We start from the raw sequence: 25,829 nt of genomic DNA, 5'->3' as shown, positions 1-25,829 counted from the left end.
AACTCTCTCCACCTCGTTGAACACAACACCAGATCTGGTCACCTAATCAAACTCTCTCCACCTCGTTGAACGCAACACCAGATCACCTAATCAAACTCTCTCCACCTCTTTGAACGCAACACCAGATCACCTAATCAAACTCTCTCCACCTCGTTGAACACAACACCAGATCTGGTCACCTAATCAAACTCTCTCCACCTCGTTGAACGCAACACCAGATCACCTAATCAAACTCTCTCCACCTCGTTGAACGCAACACCAGATCAACTAATCAAACTCTCTCCACCTCGTTGAACACAACACCAGATCACCTAATCAAACTCTCTCCACCTCGTTGAACACAACACCAGATCACCTAATCAAACTCTCTCCACCTCATTGAACACAACACCAGATCACCTAATCAAACTCTCTCCACCTCGTTGAACACAACACCAGATCACCTAATCAAACTCTCTCCACCTCATTGAACACAACACCAGATCACCTAATCAAACTCTCTCCACCTCATTGAACACAACACCAGATCACCTAATCAAACTCTCTCCACCTCGTTGAACACAACACCAGATCTGGTCACCTAATCAAACTCTCTCCACCTCATTGAACACAACACCAGATCACCTAATCAAACTCTCTCCACCTCGTTGAACACAACACCAGATCACCTAATCAAACTCTTTCCACCTCGTTGAACACAACACCAGATCACCTAATCAAACTCTTTCCACCTCGTTGAACACAACACCAGATCACCTAATCAAACTCTCTCCACCTCGTTGAACACAACACCAGATCACCTAATCAAACTCTCTCCACCTCATTGAACACAACACCAGATCACCTAATCAAACTCTCTCCACCTCGTTGAACACAACACCAGATCTGGTCACCTAATCAAACTCTCTCCACCTCGTTGAACACAACACCAGATCTGGTCACCTAATCAAACTCTCTCCACCTCGTTGAACACAACACCAGATCACCTAATCAAACTCTCTCCACCTCGTTGAACACAACACCAGATCTGGTCACCTAATCAAACTCTCTCCACCTCGTTGAACGCAACACCAGATCACCTAATCAAACTCTCTCCACCTCGTTGAACACAACACCAGATCACCTAATCAAACTCTTTCCACCTCGTTGAACGCAACACCAGATCACCTAATCAAACTCTTTCCACCTCGTTGAACGCAACACCAGATCACCTAATCAAACTCTTTCCACCTCGTTGAACACAACACCAGATCACCTAATCAAACTCTCTCCACCTCATTGAACACAACACCAGATCACCTAATCAAACTCTCTCCACCTCGTTGAACACAACACCAGATCTGGTCACCTAATCAAACTCTTTCCACCTCGTTGAACACAACACCAGATCACCTAATCAAACTCTCTCCACCTCGTTGAACACAACACCAGATCACCTAATCAAACTCTCTCCACCTCGTTGAACACAACACCAGATCACCTAATCAAACTCTTTCCACCTCGTTGAACACAACACCAGATCACCTAATCAAACTCTCTCCACCTCGTTGAACGCAACACCAGATCACCTAATCAAACTCTTTCCACCTCGTTGAACACAACACCAGATCACCTAATCAAACTCTCTCCACCTCGTTGAACACAACACCAGATCACCTAATCAAACTCTCTCCACCTCGTTGAACACAACACCAGATCTGGTCACCTAATCAAACTCTCTCCACCTCGTTGAACACAACACCAGATCTGGTCACCTAATCAAACTCTCTCCACCTCGTTGAACACAACACCAGATCACCTAATCAAACTCTCTCCACCTCGTTGAACACAACACCAGATCACCTAATCAAACTCTCTCCACCTCATTGAACACAACACCAGATCTGGTCACCTAATCAAACTCTTTCCACCTCGTTGAACACAACACCAGATCACCTAATCAAACTCTCTCCACCTCGTTGAACACAACACCAGATCACCTAATCAAACTCTTTCCACCTCGTTGAACACAACACCAGATCACCTAATCAAACTCTCTCCACCTTGTTGAACACAACACCAGATCACCTAATCAAACTCTCTCCACCTCATTGAACACAACACCAGATCTGGTCACCTAATCAAACTCTTTCCACCTCGTTGAACACAACACCAGATCACCTAATCAAACTCTCTCCACCTCGTTGAACACAACACCAGATCTGGTCACCTAATCAAACTCTCTCCACCTCGTTGAACACAACACCAGATCACCTAATCAAACTCTTTCCACCTCGTTGAACACAACACCAGATCACCTAATCAAACTCTCTCCACCTCGTTGAACACAACACCAGATCACCTAATCAAACTCTCTCCACCTCATTGAACACAACACCAGATCACCTAATCAAACTCTTTCCACCTCATTGAACACAACACCAGATCACCTAATCAAACTCTCTCCACCTCGTTGAACGCAACACCAGATCACCTAATCAAACTCTCTCCACCTCGTTGAACACAACACCAGATCACCTAATCAAACTCTTTCCACCTCATTGAACACAACACCAGATCACCTAATCAAACTCTCTCCACCTCGTTGAACACAACACCAGATCACCTAATCAAACTCTCTCCACCTCGTTGAACACAACACCAGATCACCTAATCAAACTCTTTCCACCTCGTTGAACGCAACAACAGATCTGGTCATCTAATCAAACTCTCCACCTTCGTCGTCTAGCCTTGGCTTATCAGAATAAGCAGGCTGTCCCACATGCATTTTGTATGATACTCTCACTTGTGTATACACTTAAACACTACACAAACACACACTCTCTCACACACACACACTCACTATGTATTCACTAACATAAAATCACTTAAACACTACACAAACACACACTCTCTCACACACACACACTCACTATGTATTCACTAACATAAAATCACTTAAACACTACACAAACACACACTCTCTCACACACACACACACACACACACTCACTATGTATTCACTAACATAAAATCACTTAAACACTACACAAACACACACTCTCTCACACACACACACTCACTATGTATTCACTAACATAAAATCACTTAAACACTACACAAACACACACTCTCTCACACACACACACTCACTATGTATTCACTAACATAAAATCACTTAAACACTACACACAAGACCTGCACCTGCTGAGGTACCTATCAGGTTTGAGAGTACACAGTCAAGGCAATATAGTTGAATTCATGTTGTGTCCCCTCAGGCCCAGAGACTGCTGCTCCAGGATGGGTCTCTAGCCCACTTCACCGTCCAGAGTTCCTCTGTCCTACCCACCATCACCCTGGGCCTGCCAGCCAACGCCAGGGTAAGCATATCACACAACCTGAAGAAAAAGATGTAGACTTGTAGATGTTATGGAGGTTATGAATTAAATGCTTTTCATAATTATAATGAGATAGAGCAATTGTAAAAAAAGAACAACACTAAGATTCTTCTTTGATAGCAACTAGTTAACTTATCGCCACATTCTCTGTGTATGTGTGCAGAGTGATGGAGACTTGTCCCGTCTGAAGGTGGGCCGGGTGCCTATGGTGGCGGGAGGCCAGTCTGTCTACCTTCCCCTGGGGACGGAGGAGCAGAGTGGGTCGCTGTCCCCTCACTTCCAGCCTGTCCTCATCCTGGAGCCCTCCGGACTGGTGCACGCCCCAATGCTCGCTGGTGAGACACCACAGGATTCACATACAATTCTGGCTTGTAATAAGTTTGACTTCCAATAAACATTGCCTTTGTATACGGTAGTGAAAATTCCTTTCACATGTAACTTGACTTTGACATAGAACAGGAAAAGTCCTTGCCAGGAATGTGTTACTTATAAAAGTCTGAAACAATACTGAATTGCTAAACTGGATTCTGTCGGCATTTTCTTCAGCTGCTGTGAAAGAGCTATGGAGAAAATGTTTATGCTGCTGTCATAGGTATTGTGACACTGCCACCTTGTGGCCTTGACAAAGAGTCAGACTTATAGCCACACTCTGCCTGTCTCCTCTGGTCTCAGTTCCAGGCCTGGGCCCTGTTCCTCTGCAGTTTTCCCCCCAGACGGATCATCTGGCCCCGGAAGGGGGCCCTCACAAGCCTCTGAGCCGGACTCGCTCAGAGCCCCTGCCGCAGAGCCCCAGATCCCTTCACCCCCATCTGCTGCAGCAGCACCACAACAGCCAACTATTGGAGAGACTTAAACAGCAGACACATCTGGGAAAGGTCAGTGACTTACACACCCTCACAAATCCCTCTTTGCTCACATATACTCTCATGCTCACTCACTCTGTTGTAATGGATTATCGATTTTTGTACAATCCACGGAGGGCTTCATCTGCCAGCAGCTGTCTTTTTTGGCAAAAATACATTGATAGAATTTAATGAATAAAGCTAAATGGATCATTATTTGTGTGTTCAAGCTGCTGTCTAAGACCAGTGAGAAGCCTCGTCTCAAACAGATCCCCTCAGAAGACATGGACTCTGAGGAGGTGGGGCCAGCGCCCAGCGACATCTATCAGGGCAGAGCAAGGGCGGAGTCACTGAGGGAGGCGGAGCTCGTGTCTGCGGCAGACAGCCGGGGAGGGCAGATCAACCTGAAACACACACTCATACTCAACCAGGTAAGATACAGACACAAAGAGGATGGTAGACCAACACTAGAACATGTCTCCTTGAACTTCCAGCAGAGAGCAGCAAAGGGTTTTATATTTTGTTCGTGCAGGTTTGGCATACTCTTGTGTATATAGATTTCTGTGGGTTGAAAATCACCACAATCTCTCGCTCTCTCTCTCGCTCTATCTGACTCTCTCGCTCTCTAGTCGTTGCTATGGGAGAAACAGAAACAGCTGCAGCAGCTGCGTCGCCAGACAGCCCACATGGAGACACTGGCGGTACCCATTATGCTTGGCGGTGCCCACCGCCCCCTCTCCCGTACCCAGTCCTCGCCAGCCTCCACATCCCTCACGTTGCCAGACATACCCCTACCCCTGTCCACCCCAGAACCACAGAGCAAACCACGCTTCACCACCGGTAAGAAGTGGACCACACACACAGGCACACTGCCACCACGAGGACCTACCTAGGTGTATGTTATTATCCCTACTGTGGCTGTATTTCAATCTGAGGCCTGGTCAGGGATTCTCTGATAAGTTGATATTATTTAATTGCATTTGTTCGATTAGCTTTCTCATTGTGGTTAGATCTGTCTTATAGCTGTTGATTTGGAGGAAATAGTAGTAATCACTGGAAACAGTCATGTTAATGTCTGACTGTGTTTGGTTGCAGGTCTGGTTTATGACTCGCAGATGCTGAAGCACCAGTGCACATGTGGTGACAACAGCAGCCACCCAGAGCATGCTGGGAGGATCCAGAGTATCTGGTCACGTCTCCAGGAGAGAGGTCTCAGGGGCCAGTGTGAGGTACAAACATCAACATTATCATTACACACGTATTACACATACATCCATATCACTGATTACAAGTTACTAGAAGACACCATAGCTGTCTCCACCTGGTCCATTATCTGTTGCTCTGTCTGGTCTGTGTTCCAACAGACTATCCGAGGTAGGAAGGCCACTCTGGAGGAGCTGCAGTCGGTCCATTCAGAGCGTCATGTCCTTCTGTATGGCACCAACCCTCTCAACCGCCTCAAACTGGACAACCGCAAGCTGGCCGGTACGTCCTCACTACAGATGTTATGATGTACTGGTCTACTGCATCAGGCCTTGTGCCAGAAGCCTTTAGGTCAGTGGCTCCCAACGCAGGTCTTGAGCCCCCCTAACAGTACACATGTTTGTTGTAGCCCTAGACAAACATGCCTGATTCAACCCATTGTGGGCCTAAAGATTAGTTGACAAGTTGAATCAGGTGTGCTTGTCGGGGGCTACAATTAAAATGTGTACTGTTGGGAGTACTCGAGGACCAGAGTTGGGAACCACTGCTTTACGTAACTGGTAACAGTTTGGCAACAGCACTGTAAAGTTAAGCTACTTGCTCTGGTGTCCCTAGTAACTCTGGTGTCCCTAGTAACTCTGGTGTCCTTAGTAACTCTGGTGTCCCTAGTAACTCTGGTGTCCCTAGTAACTCTGTTGTCCCTATTAACTCTGGTGTCCCTAGTAACTCTGGTGTCCCTAGTAACTCTGGTGTCCCTATTAACTCTGGTGTCCCTATTAACTCTGGTGTCCCTAGTAACTCTGGTGTCCTTAGTAACTCTGGTGTCCCTAGTAACTCTGGTGTCCCTAGTAACTCTGTTGTCCCTATTAACTCTGGTGTCCCTAGTAACTCTGTTGTCCCTAGTAACTCTGGTGTCCCTAGTAACTCTGGTGTCCTTAGTAACTCTGGTGTCCCTATTAACTCTGGTGTCCCTAGTAACTCTGTTGTCCCTATTAACTCTGGTGTCCCTAGTAACTCTGGTGTCCCTAGTAACTCTGTTGTCCCTAGTAACTCTGGTGTCCCTAGTAACTCTGGTGTCCTTAGTAACTCTGGTGTCCCTATTAACTCTGGTGTCCCTAGTAACTCTGTTGTCCCTATTAACTCTGGTGTCCCTATTAACTCTGGTGTCCCTAGTAACTCTGTTGTCCCTATTAACTCTGGTGTCCCTAGTAACTCTGGTGTCCTTAGTAACTCTGGTGTCCCTATTAACTCTGGTGTCCCTAGTAACTCTGTTGTCCCTATTAACTCTGGTGTCCCTAGTAACTCTGGTGTCCCTAGTAACTCTGGTGTCCCTAGTAACTCTGTTGTCCCTAGTAACTCTGGTGTCCCTATTAACTCTGGTGTCCCTAGTAACTCTGGTGTCCTTAGTAACTCTGGTGTCCCTAGTAACTCTGGTGTCCCTAGTAACTCTGGTGTCCCTAGTAACTCTAGTGTCCCTAGTAACTCTGTTGTCCCTATTAACTCTGGTGTCCCTAGTAACTCTGGTGTCCTTAGTAACTCTGGTGTCCCTATTAACTCTGGTGTCCCTAGTAACTCTGGTGTCCCTAGTAACTCTGGTGTCCTTAGTAACTCTGGTGTCCCTATTAACTCTGGTGTCCCTAGTAACTCTGGTGTCCCTAGTAACTCTGTTGTCCCTATTAACTCTGGTGTCCCTAGTAACTCTGGTGTCCTTAGTAACTCTGGTGTCCCTATTAACTCTGGTGTCCCTAGTAACTCTGGTGTCCCTAGTAACTCTGGTGTCCTTAGTAACTCTGGTGTCCCTATTAACTCTGGTGTCCCTAGTAACTCTGGTGTCCCTATTAACTCTGGTGTCCCTAGTAACTCTGGTGTCCTTAGTAACTCTGGTGTCCTTAGTAACTCTGGTGTCCCTAGTAACTCTGGTGTCCCTATTAACTCTGGTGTCCCTAGTAACTCTGGTGTCCCTAGTAACTCTGGTGTCCTTAGTAACTCTGGTGTCCCTATTAACTCTGGTGTCCCTAGTAACTCTGGTGTCCCTATTAACTCTGGTGTCCCTAGTAACTCTGGTGTCCTTAGTAACTCTGGTGTCCCTAGTAACTCTGGTGTCCCTAGTAACTCTGTTGTCCCTATTAACTCTGGTGTCCCTAGTAACTCTGGTGTCCTTAGCAACTCTGGTGTCCTTAGTAACTCTGGTGTCCCTAGTAACTCTGTTGTCCCTAGTAACTCTGGTGTCCCTAGTAACTCTGGTGTCCCTAGTAACTCTGTTGTCCCTATTAACTCTGGTGTCCCTAGTAACTCTGGTGTCCTTAGTAACTCTGGTGTCCCTAGTAACTCTGGTGTCCCTAGTAACTCTGTTGTCCCTAGTAACTCTGGTGTCCTTAGTAACTCTGGTGTCCCTAGTAACTCTGGTGTCCCTAGTAACTCTGTTGTCCCTATTAACTCTGGTGTCCCTAGTAACTCTGGTGTCCCTAGTAACTCTGGTGTCCCTAGTAACTCTGGTGTCCTTAGTAACTCTGGTGTCCCTAGTAACTCTGGTGTCCCTAGTAACTCTGTTGTCCCTATTAACTCTGGTGTCCCTAGTAACTCTGGTGTCCCTAGTAACTCTGGTGTCCCTATTAACTCTGGTGTCCCTAGTAACTCTGGTGTCCCTAGTAACTCTGTTGTCCCTAGTAACTCTGGTGTCCCTAGTAACTCTGGTGTCCCTAGTAACTCTGGTGTCCCTAGTAACTCTGGTGTCCCTAGTAACTCTGGTGTCCCTAGTAACTAGGGATTTGCCTTTGGTTAAAGTTACAGTATTGAAAGCACTTTGGAATCCGTTATGTTTAGTAGTCAACTCATTCATGTATTTAAGTTGTCACTACAGTGATGGTACACAAACGTACAGTAATGTCTGATACTCATTTCTAATGTAAAATTGTTTGAAAAGGAGCTGTTAACATTGATTGTTTGGTTAATAAAACCTCTTTGCATTTTTCTCCCTCAGGCATTCTCTCTCAAAGGATGTTTGTGATGCTGCCATGTGGAGGAGTAGGGGTACGTGAGAGGCCCAACACACACACACACACACACACACACACACACACACACATACAGTACACATACGCATGCACAGACACACATTTTCCCCTAGCTCTCTCTCACTCACAACACGCACAACATCTCTCGATTTCAGTTGGCAATTCTTCCCTCCAAGTCCTTGACAACGGATATATGATCCAGTCCATTCAGATTGATTAGAGTGATGGTAGTTGTTGATGTTGTTTCCAGGAGAGGGCCATGAGAAGACGAGGCGGTGGAAATGAAAGAGGAAAACATGAGTGCGTTGGGACATGTCAATAAATTGCCTGACGATCTCCATCGGACCATGACAATTCAAACTAATAGAAACAATATGCGCATGACGAGGGATAAAAGAAATGCCTCCAATTTCATTGTCTGAGCCAGACGGCTAGAAATGCGAGTTTGTGAACAAACAGAGAAAAAGAATGAAAGGATAGATAAAATGGAGTGGACAGGAGAATGTTTAAGTCCTGAGGGAATGACAACCCCTCAGGTCTGTATATACAACACCATGTATGCATGGTCCTGTTTCTCTGTTGCTTGGATAGCAAATCTCTATGGCACAGAGTGTGTCTGCGTAAATATATCAGACAGCTATTTTATAGTCCGGTAAATGATTGAGGTGAGGTTTGTTTGCCTCCAAACCAGTGTGCCTGTAGTACTATTAGTTGGTGTTGTTTAAACCATGGAAAGAAAAACACTTCACCTGATACACTGTAACTCCCTGTAGCATGCTAGCAGATTCTAAACGCATGCTTACGACCGGTTCCATCAAGCTTGACTGCTGTCCTGTCACTCACCCTCATGTTGTTTTGTTTTTGATTGGCAGGTGGATAATGACACAATCTGGAACGAGTCTCATACATCCACGGCATCGCGCATGGCTGCAGGCAGCGTCACAGAGCTGGCCTTCAGAGTGGCCAAACGAGAACTCAAGGTAAGACACCGATCTGTACTCCACTCCTCATCCAATCACACTCTGGTCTGCCTCACCAACAAAGAATACTGAATGATAATCCTTTGTTTTGTTTGACTGTTTCTCTCCAGAATGGCTTTGCAGTGGTGAGACCCCCAGGCCACCATGCTGACCCCTCCAACCCAATGTGAGTCTGTTTCATATTCTCATATCTACTGTGTGTGTGTGTGTGTTGATTTTTGTGTATACTATACTCCTTGTGGTGGTGCGTGCCCAGGCTAACCACAGCGGGCTTTGCAGTGTCAGCAGCCTGTCTGACGATGGATATTTATGGGCTGATAGTGAAGCTGGGAAGGAGAAGAACAGAGAAGATTTATGCCTCTTCTCTACTCTCCTACGATTAGTGTGCTGAGTTGGCTCCTATGAATTCCACCATTTTCTCTCTTATCCTAACCACTATCATCTTGTATTGATAATGTATGTTTCTCTGCCCTCCACCCTGTCTCTCTTTCTCTCTCTGCCTCTCGCTCTCTCTCTCTCTCTCTCTGCCTCTCTCTCTCTGTCTCTCTCTCTCTCTCTCTCTCTCTGCCTCTCTCTCTCTCTGCCTCTCTCTCTCTCTCTCTGCCTCTCTCTCTCTGCCTCTCTCTCTCTCTCTCTCTCTGCCTCTCTCTCTCTCTCTGCCTCTCTCTCTGCCACTCTCTCTGCCTCTTTCTCTCTCTCTGCCTCTCTGCTACAGGGGTTTCTGCTATTTCAACTCAGTGGCCATTGCAGCCAAACAGCTACAACACAAACTGAGTGCCAACAAGATCCTCATCGTTGACTGGGTAAGGGACTACAGTTGGAGTGGTTGTAACATTAACAGTAGCAGCGCTATTTGTGTTGCTGGTGTCCTCGTCTCAGTTGACTTAGTACTATTTTGACAATAACTACTAGTACTGACCTTCATGATGTACTGTATGTATAAACACATGAATTATGTACAGGTAAATGCCAAAATAAAGGAAACACCAACATAAAATGTCTTAATAGGGTTTTGGGCCACCACGAGCCAGAACAGCTTCAATGAACCTCGGCATAGATTCTACAATTGTCTGGAACTCTATTGGAAGGATGCGACACCATTCTTCCATGAGAAATTCAATAATTTGGTGTTTTGTTGATGGAGGTAGAAAACACTGTCAGGCGCCACTCCAGAATCGCTTTAAACCCCCTATGGTCCTTTGAGATCTGAAGTCTCTTCTAGCCATGGTAGCCAAAGTAATGAGCAACATTTTATACATAACCCTAAGCATTATGGGATGTTTTAATTGCTTAATTAACTCAGGAACCACACCTGTGTGGACACACTGCTTTTAATATACTTTGTATCCCTCATTTACTTGTGTTTCCTTTATTCTGGCAGTTACCTGTATGTGTACCTGTATGTGTAAACACAGGTACAGTATACACATGAGTTCTGTCTCACATTAGTTACTGGTTACTATTGATTAGGCCTAGGATATGACATAACACGTACAGTATACACATGAGTTCTGTCTCACATTAGTTACTGGTTACTATTGATTAGGCCTAGGATATGACATAACACGTACAGTATACACATGAGTTCTGTCTCACATTAGTTATTGGTACTATTGATTAGGCCTAGGATATGACATAACACGTACAGTATACACATGAGTTCTGTCTCACATTAGTTATTGGTACTATTGATTAGGCCTAGGATATGACATAACACGAGCCAGCAGTTATTGGTGTAATGTTACCAAATGTTCTCTTCCATCTCTGTCCTGTTGCTAGGATGTTCACCATGGTAATGGGACCCAGGAAGTGTTTTACAATGATCCCAGTGTGCTGTATATCTCACTGCATCGTTATGACGACGGCAACTTCTTCCCTGGCAGCGGCGGGCCGGCTGAGGTAATTGACATCATTGGTTCAGCTCTACACGGTGAATTCTGCTAGTAGGCCCAGACGACGTCAAGAGAAACTCAAAGAGCTAGCTAGGTTCCTAAGTTACAGTGGAGAGATGTCTGTCGAGATTATACTACATGTGCTGTGCCTCAAGCACCTCTATGTTACTCTTATTGACAGTATCCTCCTCTCCATGGAGAATGCTTTGTCTCAGTAGGTCTCTGTGTTGTAGGTGGGATCTGGTGCTGGAGAGGGCTTCAATGTCAATGTGGCCTGGACTGGAGGTCTGGACCCCCCTATGAGTGATGCTGAGTACATCACTGCTTTTAGGTAAGACAGCTCCGACCAAGGTTATTATAGGAAACTGAAACTGAAACTAAAACAAAAACGAATCATCAAAAAAGTAAACAGAAATAAAACAATGAACCAACAGAAAATACTAAAACTGTTATCTTTGACTGACTCCAAAACGAACCAAAATAAAAACCATAATGAATTATGTTCAGTTTTTGTTCTCTTTCTTGAAAGTTTTGGCAAAAATGTAATAGAGTTTTCAAGCAAGGTCACATTGAGATTCACTTTTACTGCAGTGGGCTAAATCAGCGTCACACGGAGTGAATAATTGGTAGTCTTAAACAAATCTACTTTGAAATAAAAGTATAGACCTAAAAAATGTATAACATTTTGAGTTTGCATCCCAATATTACACTTTATATACATCACAGAATATAAATATATCAAAACTGTTTGACATAGAAACACCGGATTTTTGTTGTGTTTTTATTATGAAATTATGAAAAATATGAACAACATTCCACCCATAGGGTCAAAGACGGCGTTTTAGGTCATTGAATGCAGGAAAGGCGTGACGTTGCCACGGTGAGCGCCGCAGCTATTGGTCGCGTTCCCCTGCTCAGACCTTGCATGAATCAACCACGTCAGCGACTGTGCAGTCGGGCACCAGATTGAGATAACATGTTGGTTGTGTTCCTTTACTACTCAGACGTTGTTGACGCATGCCAGATCTTACAACGCCTAGATAGATAGATAGATAGATAGATAGATAGATAGATAGATAGATAGATAGATAGGTATTATACGTATCAGTTAACCACATCATATGGTATAGCAGTATGGTGCCTCACTGCACATTCGATGACATGCACACAACCATTGGTTGATGCATGCAGCGTCTAAGCAGGGGAATGCGACCATGATGTGATTAGCTGATAGGTAAAATACCTATCCAGGTATTGTAAGATCTGGCAGCCGTCAGCAACGTCTGAGTAGAGAAACGTGCCCATTGAGATAAGTGCGATGCAAGACTGCTCTCACACAGTCACACAGAGTACCTGCGCATGTGCACGGGTGTGCTTCACTCTGCTACAACATGGTAGCTTCAGGACCAAAAAAGCAGAGAAGTTTAGCCTCACGTTTCAGCGCTCCTGGTTGTTGAGGAAATTGACCCTCTACTACTGTTTACTTGGTGCGTCTTTGTCATCTCGCTGGCTCTACATTTAAACCTAATGTAACTTGACCTGACCCATCACGTTGTTTTACTGCCCCCCAGTGGCAAGAAGTGACATCACCAAAAATGTATATGAAGCTATACGGACACGCATGTTGCCCAAATCAATGACGTATTTCTCACAGTTGAAAGTCGGGTGGAGACGAATGGTTAGTTTCATCAGTTGTCCTGATAACCCCTTCCCAGCCAGTGTTCCCAGCTAGCTAGTTTATGATGCAGCATGACGCTAGTTAAAAGGTGTAAAATGAAGTGATGTTTATTTCGATGGGTGAGGGAGAAACCTTTTGGTCACCATCCTGATGTCACTGTGATGCCGCATGTCGCTGGCGGTAGCTAATGTGGCGTAGCTAACGTGGCCATTTTGTTCCATCCCACTTGATTTTATTTTGATTAGGATAGCAGCCTACACGAGAAATAAATTGTAATATTGGTAGTAACCATCTGTGTGTCACCGTGATTCAGTCTACTGCTCACTGGGGAGAGTTTGCTCTTCAATTCGCCAAAACAACATGGGGCACAGTGTCCTTCACTCCAGTTTACCGAGCACTGCTGTCAATATACTGTAAATTGATTGACGCACTTCTGAATCCCAGTCATTTGAAGTGCATGTGTATGGTCCCAATTTTTTACATTTTAATAAGATTTTTTGTAAGATTAAATTGTCTCCAGGTTTGGTTGTTGTTGTATTAAACAGACATTTCACTGACACTTCCTCCATGGCACTTAATTGCCACCGGTGGGTAGTTGAAAGTTCTAATGAAGTCTCTGTATGTTGGTTTGGTCTGCTGTCTGGTGGCAACCATAGGAAACTGTAGCAACCACACAGTAAGAGGGTCCACACTGCAGGCAGACAACCAAGTGGGTGGGCCCCACCTCTAAGCCAGCGTAACAAAATGAGAATGACAACATAGTACTGGAAAAGTTTCAACAAAAGTTTTTAACTTCAACGTAATAAGTAACAAACCAGAGTATTCCTAATAAACCTTACTTTTCCACACAATAGTGCACCATCCTTGGAAATAATAATTATAACTCTGTTTTTGTTATCTGAAAATACATATTTTGTTGCCACACATCTGTCCCACACAGATTTAGAATGCGCAACAAATTTGTTGGTGAAATATTGTCAGTCAGTTTCTCTAAACTCCAGGGGTAGGGAATGCTGCCATCCACCACATACCTCTACACCCCTCCCCACCTCCCTGTCTCCTCTCTCTCTCCTGTTCTCCTCCTCTCCTCTCTCCTTCCCTCTCTCTGATTGATCTTTAATGAGCCCTCTCCCTCTCTCTCTTGTTCTCCCTGTAGTCTGTCTATAGCTGGGCTCACAGGGGAGTATGGAAGGTTTTATTGGTCTACAGGGGAGGCGGGGTTAGTTAGTGTGGTGGGGAGTGGGGGGGTCTGGGCTGGAGGAATCCAAACGCAGGATAATGAACCCAAATGGATCCCAGATGGCATGCTGTCAGTGACGTGAGGAGAGTGACAAGCTCCAAATGGGAACCAGACGCGCCTATGGCGGCTTTGAACTCGGGCGGCAGCGGAGATGCCTGCGTTAGCTTCCTTGCTAGCTGGCGGCTCTGCTCTGCACTGTGCTGGTTGACTCTCTGACAGAGAGGGGTGATGGACACCAGCCCAGAAAACAACAGGAGGCCCACTCCCTAGCAGCTCAACCCCAACCATGCTCTCCTCACTGTCTGAAACAGCCAGGCAGGGCTGTTAGTGGACTAAATGACATAGATGTTGTTTAATGTTTCTCCCTGCAGGACGGTGGTGATGCCCATAGCTCAGGAGTTCTCCCCTGACGTGGTCCTGGTCTCCTCGGGGTTCGATGCAGCAGAGGGACACCCTGCACCTCTAGGGGGTTACAAGGTCACCGCCAAATGTAAGCAAGGTTTTCCTCAGTACACTTTAGACCCCGAGCTAGCCTATAAAGTGGTTTTAGAGCTTTGCTAGTTAGTTCTTGATAAATGGAAGGCAAGACATTTATAAGCATTGACCTGGTACACAATATAAAATGGCATGATAAAAAATCAAGTAGGATGGACAATACAGATGTTGGATCTTAATGTTGCAGGATAACTTTTCTGAAATTTAGGAAATGTTCAACTTGTAGTGTATTTGAAGTTTAAAAAGGCTCTTAAAGTTTGTACTTTCCACTTTGAAATTTCAGACTTGATTTTCCCCTCACGAAAAATGGATCAACACCTACAAAAATCCACATAATCATTTACATTTCCTGTTGCTGCAGGATTATTTTCCTGCTATAGCAAACTGGCTCAAATTAAGATCCTACATCTGTAGTTGTATTTTTGTTAGTGTTGTAACTGTGTGTCTTTAGGGATTTACTGTATGTTAATCTGCGCTGTAAATGTCATAAAGATTGATACATGCCCTGCAGTATATTCCCATGTTGTCAATCTAGAAAAGGGGTTGAAATGCCGTATTGAACATGATTTAGGCTAGTTTAACATGCAAAGTTCCCGTGCTTAATTGGCCACCACATCCCATATTGACTGTGTTAATGTGGATGTGTCCGTCAGGTTTTGGGTTCCTTACCCGGCAGCTGATGGGTCTAGCTGGAGGCCGGGTGATCATGGCTCTGGAGGGAGGTCACGACCTCACGGCCATCTGTGACGCCTCTGAGGCCTGCGTCAGTGCTCTGCTGGGTATTGAGGTGAGACTGGTTTAAGGTGCATTAAAGCAGTTTATAAACTACTTTAAAACCCCTTCCTAAATCATGTTAAGTATACCACACAGGTTTATGTGAAGTGTATTCCCTCATAAGGAATATTCAATGATATGAGTAAGAGGAAATCTATGGAGGGCTGTTAAGGTGAATGTTGTTGATGAGTGGTCTGATGCCTTCCTCTCCCACTGTGTTGTCCATACAGGAGCCTCTGTCAGAGGAGGTGCTGCTGCAGAAGCCCAATGCTAACAGTGTTCACTCGCTACTGAGAGTCATACAGATACATGGTAGGTAAACAGTCATTCAACTCCTCATGTCTCAAATAAAGGATACCCCTGTCCCCCTTTTCCCTCTCTGTTTCTCTCTCTCTTGTATTTTTGTCTATCCCTTTATACTTGTCTGATCCTAATTATTGTAAAATGCAGAGACTTTCTGAGTACACACACTGATTTAATACAGTAGGCTACAAGGACCATATGGGCCCATGTAGTTGGAGGGACTAGCATTTATGTCAGTTGGACGTTCAGACCTTCTGACTGCAGCCGAAGTGCCCACTGCTCTCATCCAAGTGTTTGTGCTTACTGGCTTTGGTTTAGGCAAATAAAGTGACCTGTTTTTCAGGTCAGTATTGGCAGTCCCTGAAGCTGTTCAGTAGCTCTGTGGGACTGTCCTACCTGGGTGCTCAGAGGAGAGACTGTGAGGAGACTGATGCTGTCAATGCTCTGGCCTCTCTGTCTGTGGGGGTCCTGACCAGTAGGAGGTATGACTTGACCACCAGTAACTAACACTCCTAAATACTCCCCAAAATGTTCACAGTAAAGGGCAGACTCCCCTGTACAGTATGTTACAAATGTGATGCATGATGTTTTTCCTAACCATCTTCTCTGTTTCCCCCAGCCACCCAGACGAGCCTATGGAGCAAGATGAGGACTCCATGTAGAAGATGCTGACCTTTGACCTCACAGACCTCTCCTTCAGGACATCCCAATAGCCTTGGAGATTCTTCCCTGTCACAAGGACGAGGGGGAGGAGTGTAGATTGTGGATCTCTGCCTTAACCAATGAGGCCCTAAAACCACACAGTGCCTCAAAGACCACCGTCCATTCTCCTCAGACTATATGCAGAGCACCTTAACACAGTGAAGAATGAACTCAACACATTGGAACTAATGTAGCCTTCTGACACCACACCAAAGTCCTGTCAGTGTATATGTGAGATAGAAGATGTTCTCATACAACTGATTATGAAACTAACTCTGTCCATGATCTAGCCCCAGCAATACAGAGTCATTTATATTGTGTCTATTCAGAAGGATACCAGCCCGGTGCCGTGATATTGACCACTTTTTGGCCTTTCAAAAAAAAAAAAAACAGTACAGACATAATAGGTCTTACTGAGGCACTTACAGTAAAGCAATACTAGCACCAGGTCTGTGGGTGTCTGTTGTTGTGTCAGTGAGCAGAGCAGACACCAGTCAGTGGCTCTGAGGATGGCCCTGGAGAGAGAGAGACCGAGACCGGCCAGCACCTGGCAACTGCTGAATGGCTCAGTCAATCCTTGATGATGTCATTTATATTCAGTTTAACCACTAAAGAAGAAAATGAAGATGTGGTTTTATCTGTCGTTTTTGCACTGTGCATTCCATAATGTGAACCGTTGAAAATTCCAAACCTCGGGGGGGGGGGGGGCTCTAGATTATTTAATTATCTGTTCAACTTTGAGGATTGGAAGATATTTTTCTCCTCTGAAATCCACTCATATTCTAAGAAGACTCATGCATGTATACACAAATTAGTATTTCTAAGTGCATTTGCAAAAACTTCCTGTTTGCCCAGATTGTATTCTGATTATTCCACTGCTGTTCTTAGACAAGTGTCTTTATACATTGTTCACATGGACACATGTCTTTATACATTGTTCACATGGACACATGTCTTTATACATTGTTTGAATGGACACACACACACACACAGTCAGAAATGCATTTCATTCTCACACTATTTCCCTTTATGTTTTACTGACATGATGAGGACCAAACTGAAACAAATAAACCAATGAATCTTATGAAGAGCTGAAGACCTACCACTGTTTGGGAGGAAATACTAAATGTATGTTAATGAGGGCTATTGTATAGTTTTATTATGCTAGTCAAAGGCTCTAATGCACTTAATGGACATCTCCCAAAGAAAACTGTCTTAAATATGTCTGCAGTATGACCGTATTACTGCAGTTGGACCAGTGAGGTTACTGTGTTAAGTTGATGTTTGTTTTTTCAGGACCAGCATTTTGACCTGTAGACATGCCTATTTTATTGTGTACATTAATTTCACAGTTCAGTTGCCTTGTTATTATCCACAAGCAAGTCGAGCTCAATACGGTTGGTTATATCAAGTAGAGCTCAATACGGTTGGTTATATCAAGTAGAGCTCAATACGGTTGGTTATATCAAGTCGAGCTCAATACGGTTGGTTATATTAAGTAGAGCTCAATACGGTTGGTTATATCAAGTAGAGCTCAATACGATTGGTTATATCAAGTAGAGCTCAATACGGTTGGTTATATCAAGTAGAGCTCAATACGGTTTGGTTATGTCATGTAGAGCTCAATACGGTTGGTTATATCAAGTGGAGCTCAATACGGTTGGTTATATCAAGTAGAGCTCAATACGGTTGGTTATATCAAGTAGAGCTCAATACGGTTGGTTTTTTCAAGTAGAGCTCAATACGGTTGGTTATATCATGTAGAGCTCAATACGGTTGGTTATAACAAGTAGAGCTCAATACAGTTGCTTATATCAAGTAGAGCTCAATACGGTTGGTTATATCATGTAGAGCTCAATACGGTTGGTTATAACAAGTAGAGCTCAATACGGTTGGTTATATCAAGTAGAGCTCAATACGGTTGGTTATGTCATGTAGAGCTCAATACGGTTGGTTATATCAAGTGGAGCTCAATACGGTTGGTTATATCAAGTAGAGCTCAATACGGTTGGTTTTTTCAAGTAGAGCTCAATACGGTTGGTTATATCATGTAGAGCTCAATACGTTTGGTTATAACAAGTAGAGCTCCATACGGTTGCTTATATCAAGTAGAGCTCAATACGGTTGGTTATATCATGTAGAGCTCAATACGGTTGGTTATAACAAGTAGAGCTCAATACGGTTGCTTATCAAGTAGAGCTCAATACGGTTGGTTATAACAAGTAGAGCTCAATACGGTTGCTTATATCAAGTAGAGCTCAATATGGTTGGTTTTATCAAGTAGAGCTCATACGGTTGGTTATATCAAGTAGAGCTGAATACGGTTGGTTTGGTGTGTTACTCTATGTGAAAACCTTCTTTATGGACCATCCAACAGACTATTACTGTTAGCACTATGGAGATGTTGCTTTATGATGGTGCATACTTCTCCTATAGACCTTGTGGAGAGAGTCCATCTCCACTCGAATGTATGATACAGTACTTGATATCATGCTGATTATTCATTTTCAGATATACTGTACCTATACCCATCCACGCTAAGCCTGCTCCAAACTGAAACTAGTTTGTGAGAATTCCTCAAGCCTATTTTGTATGTTCATGAATTGACATCCAACGTAGATAGTTTTTGTTGTGAGTTGAAATGTTTACCACATTCCACTTTCCACAGTTCCATTTTCTAGATGTTATGTAGTTTGTCTTAATGAGCATTTCATCTAGATTGCGCTCATTGTTGGAAGCTATTCGGTGAATGAAAAGAAACTGGCCACCATCAAATTCAGAAGACATAGTTATGAAATGTGTTTTAAGATTCACAATATTATTTTGTATATGACCCCATACCTCTGGAGTGTGGCTAAATGTTTAAATGTATCATACGCTCTCTATTACTGTGTATTATTGTGTTTTCCATGTTGAAGAAGTCATACTCTTTTTTTATACAAAATCAAAGAGAAGAGTGAGAGAGAGCATCCACTTCTGTCTAAAACAATATTTACAAGGCATCTTTTGAAAGGAACATGCTCTCTGTGCTGGTGCTCCGACTGGTGATACACATCAACGTTGTCTTAACTAGACATTCTTCTCTAACCTCAGCTGCATCCTCACCCCTAGTTGGCATTGAGAGAGGGAGAATGGTAACCATGCTAACAAGTCTTTTAGCCCTTTCCTCTTATACTCTGTACCAACCACTGTGGATAGCTATGTGTGTCTAGGAGACCATGTATGTGCAAGAAAGTAATAACTATTGCCAGTTTTCACTGTGCATTATTAATTATTGTTTGTACTAGTTATATGTTTTGTTTTCAAGACTCTGGGCAATGTTTGCCCATAAGGTCGCCACAAAGACTATAAAATTAAAATTAAATAGAAGCAGCCACCATCATTCAAACGCTCTTAGAACTGACAGTGACTGTGTTGTGTCTGTCTCTTAGAACTGACAGTGACTGTGTTGTGTCTGTCTCTTAGAACTGACAGTGACTGTGTTGTCTGTCTCTTAGAACTGACAGTGACTGTGTTGTCTGTCTCTTAGAACTGACAGTGACTGTGTTGTGTCTGTCTCTTAGAACTGACAGTGACTGTGTTGTCTGTCTCTTAGAACTGACAGTGACTGTGTTGTGTCTGTCTCTTAGAACTGACAGTGACTGTGTTGTGTCTGTCTCTTAGAACTGACAGTGACTGTGTTGTGTCTGTCTCTTAGAACTGACAGTGACTGTGTTGTCTGTCTCTTAGAACTGACAGTGACTGTGTTGTGTCTGTCTCTTAGAACTGACAGTGACTGTGTTGTGTCTGTCTCTTAGAACTGACAGTGACTGTGTTGTCTGTCTCTTAGAACTGACAGTGACTGTGTTGTGTCTGTCTCTTAGAACTGACAGTGACTGTGTTGTGTCTGTCTCTTAGAACTGACAGTGACTGTGTTGTCTGTCTCTTAGAACTGACAGTGACTGTGTTGTCTGTCTCTTAGAACTGACAGTGACTGTGTTGTGTCTGTCTCTTAGAACTGACAGTGACTGTGTTGTCTGTCTCTTAGAACTGACAGTGACTGTGTTGTCTGTCTCTTAGAACTGACAGTGACTGTGTTGTCTGTCTCTTAGAACTGACAGTGACTGTGTTGTGTCTGTCTCTTAGAACTGACAGTGACTGTGTTGTGTCTGTCTCTTAGAACTGACAGTGACTGTGTTGTGTCTGTCTCTTAGAACTGACAGTGACTGTGTTGTCTGTCTCTTAGAACTGACAGTGACTGTGTTGTGTCTGTCTCGTAGTGCACCAGTGGGTATCTGTTGTCTATGAAGGGTTTAACTCTGTTAGAGTTAAAGTGTTTTGAATACTGTACATTAGCTCTCCTGTAAAGTTTTCCAGGGGTCTATGGGCCACGCTCATTTTGTCTTAGTGGCCAGTGGGCCATTCCTCTCCATTTCTTTTTATGTTGTCCTTTTTATGATCTACTTCTTGTCCTTTTTATGATCTACTTGCTAAAGTCACTGTAAATAGATACTCAAGACCAAAATGCATCACACATGTGCCTTGAATCATGTATTGGTAGCCTTCACTAACAAGTTTAGAATAACAAAAAATGACATTGAATCTTTTTTCATACTTTTATTTCACCTTGTTTGTTTCCTCCATATTTCCTATGTATGTATAGAAAGAATGTCTATTTTGTACTGTTTTTCTCTTAATTAAAATTGAAAATGTTGTGTGTGTGCACATGTGTAGGTGTGACATGTTTGATATACAGTGTACACTCTCATGGTCCATTAATGCATGTATCCACATGTGCTTCTGTGGTTGGGTATATCATAAGATTTCTTTCCAACCAATAAATATTTTAGAGGCCTTATTTTCCCCCAAAAGAACAACAGCTTTATGTGCAATTATACCTTAGTCTGCCAGAGCAGACTTCTTAACGAGGCGTATGTTCTAGAGCACTAATTAAGGCTGACAGGGTAACTCGTAGATAGATCCCTGGTAACCCAGGTTATTTCACACACAAACACAAAGAAGGATAATAATCAATGTATTTCATATGTATTTGGTGTTTAGAAATGCTATTGTGTCATCGTCCATCTCCAAATGTTGAATGCTGATGGTGGACCATGATGGTGTAGTCGCAGTACAGGGTTTAAGGTGAGACTGGTTATAAGATGAGACTGAGAAAGATGCTCAAATACACATTTTATTATATGGACAAGAAAATCACAAGGCATATTTTATCCACATATCTACAATTGTAATACAAATACATTCTTTACAGCAACTGATTCCCTTTTAATCAATAATGTTCTATTGGTTGTGACTACATGTATTTACACTAGAATAGGAACATTCACATGACTTACATTTGTGTACAAAACTGTTTCTAAGTCAAAGTTGCAATTTCCAGGTCATAAAATGCTATAGTTGTCCGTCTTCCAGGCCTGCTAGTAGCTCAAAATTGTTGCCCTGTCGTTTCTGTGTGCGCTCGAGGAAGCCGAGTCTCTACAGTACCTCTCCAGAGTGAGGGCAGGGCTGAGATCTGTGATTTAGATGGTCCAGAGGTGTAAGTACAAACCAGTAATCAAAGGGATTGCAGACTAACGCGAAGGCTTCTCAATCGCCTTGGTCGGATGCTGGGGAGACACACAAGATAGAAACATTCTGTAAGTGCTACAACATAATGCTAAATATGCTATTTCCTTTTGCTTTAAAGAAAACACATTCTTAGTTCATGATGCCTAATGAAATCTCTGCACTCTCTAACAGTTAAACTGGTAATGGGCATAAACTCCCTTCAGTATCAAAATGTTTGTCCATTTTCCCTGGAGGTCATGGCTGTGTGCTTTGTTGACCATGTCCTTGTAAAATGTGGTATTTTGATTAAATGCAACTGGATAATATCAATAAACATGCATATAAAGGCAAAAGTAAACTCAATAAATATAAGTATAAACGTCCAATCGAAAGCCAGAGTGTGGCAATAAGTTCAGCGACAAGAACAAAGCAGGCTAAAACACCAATGTATATTTGATCTCCTTGAAAGACAGGGATAAACATTGACGCCTCCCTGGCAGAATACAAATCTGTATTCATGTGGCTGACACACACACACACACACACACACACACACACACACACACACACACACACACACACACACACACACACATCCCAAAGCAACCCCATAGAATAGCAGGGAGAACATTCACATGAGAAAGGTTAAGAAGACATTAGTTGGAGAATACTACAGGACCCTAATGAGAAAGGAGCAAATCATGTCTTCCTTCAGAGTCAGCTTGCAGACACAACAACAACGGCCATCCCAGCAAACACAAACACTGAGAATGCATCTCTCATATCTAACCGCCTGTTCCACCTATATTAATTTCACCTGGTATTTAAGAAAGGGTCAAAGGACATTTAGCTTTCATTTGCCTCAAACACAATTTCTAGAGGACAGTGTTTGAGAATGTCACAGCGAGTAACATGTCAACGTGGGCTAGGTTGTATGAACACACTGTGCTGACTGTAGTATGAAAAAGACATCCCTCAGAAGCGTGGTAACGGTACCTCTTGTGAAGTGGGTAAAGCAGTGGTTTCAAATGGCAAATGTGTGGCCACTGGTGAAGGGAGGCACAGCCACTGATGAGGCTGGAAGAATCAATGGCACCTCTTTCATCTAACTCAGTGGTTTGTGGGAGTGCAGTAGACAGCCATCACTTCTCCTTTGATGGCTAACTGCTGCATGGTTTCTCAAAACCAGGTTATTTTTGTTGAGCCTCGTCAAGATCTATCTCATTTTTGTCCAGTGGAGCAAGTTTAAGCCAAAACGAAAGGAAAGAATTCAAAGGAAAGTTTTAGTACCAAAATAATAAAAAAGGGACTTGGTTTGGGTGTAGGAAAGTGAAACTTGTCATGTTACTTTTTCCACAATCATTTGGCTTCAAAGGCCGATTAATATTATCTAAAATGATGAGACTATGAGGTACAATGAGTTATGGCTGGCTGGGTAAAACTCTCTTTCTTTCTCTCTCCCACTCTCTGAATGAATTTATTCTTATATGCCTTTCACATAAATATACAAATATATATATATATAAAAAAAACATCAAGTCTATTATGAAGTTGCACATGATTATTTTTATGATTTCTTGTCCAAATACAATTTGTATATGTATAGAAACTAGAATACAAGTAAGATTATGTATGGTGTGATTTGTTAGCGTTCAATTTGATATTTCTTACAAAATGTATGAAATAACAGCTCTATGGCCTCCTATTAGGTCCATAATCATGATGATAATCATGGCATACATTTAGCTACCATCGTATATCAATTTTCAGTACAAACTGATCTTGTAGAATAGTTACAGTATACCTTGAATGTAAAAAGAGATTTGTGGTAACCTAAGGTGTGCTGTTCTATGTTCCTCCCTTGTGATTTACTTACTTGGCAAAGTTATTACGTTTCATTCTGGCAAATGTCCAGCATTGCATTTGATACTATATTAAAACACCAGGTTAATCTCTGATCACCTTCAGCAGATCTGTTGAATTACTACTTCTTTGCATGCAATATAAAACAGTGACATTTTGTTTTGGAAAGATACTATTGAGTATGAATGGTTTGTATCGTGCATACCTGGTGTAGAGTGGTGGAGGAGTTAGATGATGTGAGGATGAGGGTCAGAGAGCAGGGTTCAGAGGTCATGGGAGATTTGGTCCGGAGGGCGCAGCTGTGGGAGGGCGTGGGGGCGGGAGGGGAGGGCGAGAGGGTGTTAGAGAGGTAAATGGGAGGGCTAGTGGGTAGCGGACATGGACCAGGCCCCCTCCATCCTCCACACTGAGAATGCATAGCTGAGTCTCTCGTGGGCTAGGTAGTTACAGCTGGCCAGCTTGGCGTCCATCTCATCACTCTGCAGGACTTGGTAGAGGAAGTCAATGTAGCGCGAGGCCAGTTTCAGGATCTGGATCTTGCTCAGCTTGTCTGACGGCAGCGTGGGGATTATCTTACGAAGCGAGGCAAAGGCGTCGTTCAGGGACTGCGTCCGTTGGCGCTCCCGTACATTGGCGACCACCCGCTGGTGCTGAGGGTCCTCCAGGGGCTGGCCTGGGATGGGGAGAGGAGACAGGGAGGGCTGGGGACTCTTCTTAGGCCTCTTGGGTCCTGATGGGATCAGACTGGGGGGCACTCCTGTTGTTGACTTGTTGTCCTCTGTTGGCGATGAAATGTTGTCTTTCCTGGTGACCCTTTTGCGCCCGCCAGCCCCTGGTGTTACCACCACCACAGGGCATTTGTTTGGAGCGCAGTCTGGCTCCTCCTCGCTGGACACCACCCCTCCCTCTGGGTATTCACCACAGCTTGACGGATCCTCTCTCATGGCAGTCTATCTACCTAACCCTGTTTCTACACCTACACTGTTTCTATCCCACTCCTCTGTTCTCTCATTCAGGGCCTCTAATGGGCTATGCCTCCTTTAGTTTCTCTGTTCTATGGCAAGCCTGTATATAGAAATACCAGAAGTGATCTGCCAGATCTGCTAGCAATAGAAAGCAAATGGAAAAATAATCAATTCTCAGTATTGGAAATCCATATGTTGCCTACATCTAGACATGACAACAATTTAACAATACAATCTGCTCGCTACATTCAGAACGGCAGTTGCGTCCAGTATCCTAGCTCAGTATCCTAGTAAGACAGCAGCCAACCTGCATCTGGCTTTTTAAAGAAGAAAGAGGATGGAACTTGTAAGTTCCCACCCATCTGTTCCACAGATTGGTCCAGCTGGGTTCTAAGGCACAGCCAGGCCAAGCATAACAGGAAGAAAATGCGTTTTGTGATTGGTAAGGGTAAAGGAATGAGGCGGAGACAAAGGCACGTGGGTTGACCAATCAGATGAGGATATTCTGCCGTTCTTTTTCGTATAAGTTGTCCAAGTTTATAGGTTCCAGATTTCTTCCAAAACAAGTAGCTCCCCTCCCCCATACCTCCTTTTCCCTTCTTAAAGTCTCCACAACTCAACACCATCATCAATTCCTTTGGATTTTGAAAGTAGGAACTAGACAATATTCTCCTCACATTATGTACTATAACTCCTCAGGACAGACCTCGTTAGTGTGCCCAGGTTTCTTAGAATAATTAGAGGCTTTGCATGAGGAAGAGAAAAAACACTCTTTAGTAGTACTAGAGAGATAGATACTATAGAACTAGGCTGTCATTATCTTAACCTTTCATCGAACTGAATCATCTGTACAGTTTCATTGCATTCAGCTTCACAGTTCCATTGTTTTGTAAGTCAGAAAAAAGCCTCAGAGACAGTGTGTTCAGATTCGCTTTGTTTTACTGGAGACCTGGC

The 25,829-nt window shown here is 43.6% G+C and overlaps 2 protein-coding genes across 2 annotated transcripts in view; one reads left to right on the top strand and one right to left on the bottom strand.

The window, feature by feature from the left end:
* Positions 1-21,202, top strand: part of LOC120059181 (histone deacetylase 7-like) — a 67,397-nt gene extending 46,195 nt beyond the window's left edge. Inside the window, exons 9-26 of the mRNA XM_039008032.1 lie at positions 3,258-3,359; positions 3,541-3,712; positions 4,050-4,252; positions 4,450-4,650; positions 4,849-5,059; positions 5,315-5,448; positions 5,584-5,704; positions 8,403-8,452; positions 9,309-9,416; positions 9,527-9,582; positions 10,132-10,219; positions 11,196-11,315; positions 11,542-11,639; positions 14,598-14,716; positions 15,375-15,508; positions 15,726-15,807; positions 16,142-16,280; positions 16,418-21,202. Of these exons, the coding sequence (XP_038863960.1) occupies positions 3,258-3,359; positions 3,541-3,712; positions 4,050-4,252; positions 4,450-4,650; positions 4,849-5,059; positions 5,315-5,448; positions 5,584-5,704; positions 8,403-8,452; positions 9,309-9,416; positions 9,527-9,582; positions 10,132-10,219; positions 11,196-11,315; positions 11,542-11,639; positions 14,598-14,716; positions 15,375-15,508; positions 15,726-15,807; positions 16,142-16,280; positions 16,418-16,460 (2,181 nt within the window). The 3' untranslated portion in view covers positions 16,461-21,202. The remainder of the gene's footprint in view (positions 1-3,257; positions 3,360-3,540; positions 3,713-4,049; positions 4,253-4,449; positions 4,651-4,848; positions 5,060-5,314; positions 5,449-5,583; positions 5,705-8,402; positions 8,453-9,308; positions 9,417-9,526; positions 9,583-10,131; positions 10,220-11,195; positions 11,316-11,541; positions 11,640-14,597; positions 14,717-15,374; positions 15,509-15,725; positions 15,808-16,141; positions 16,281-16,417) is intronic.
* A 3,070-nt stretch (positions 21,203-24,272) lies between these two features.
* On the bottom strand, positions 24,273-24,854 carry LOC120058857 (twist-related protein 2-like). The gene has a single exon (XM_039007596.1). The coding sequence runs from the start codon at positions 24,852-24,854 to the stop codon at positions 24,273-24,275; it is 582 nt and encodes a 193-aa protein (XP_038863524.1).
* Positions 24,855-25,829: the final 975 nt, after the last annotated feature.

This window comes from Salvelinus namaycush, chromosome 14 (genome assembly GCF_016432855.1).
Source record: "Salvelinus namaycush isolate Seneca chromosome 14, SaNama_1.0, whole genome shotgun sequence".
Lineage (NCBI taxonomy): Eukaryota > Metazoa > Chordata > Actinopteri > Salmoniformes > Salmonidae > Salvelinus > Salvelinus namaycush.
This window is presented reverse-complemented; position numbering and strand designations above follow the sequence as displayed.

Excerpts from the sequence above, each read along its gene's own strand:
- LOC120058857 (XM_039007596.1), bottom strand. The coding sequence starts at position 24,854 with ATGAGAGAGGATCCGTCAAGCTGTGGTGAATACCCAGAGGGAGGGGTG.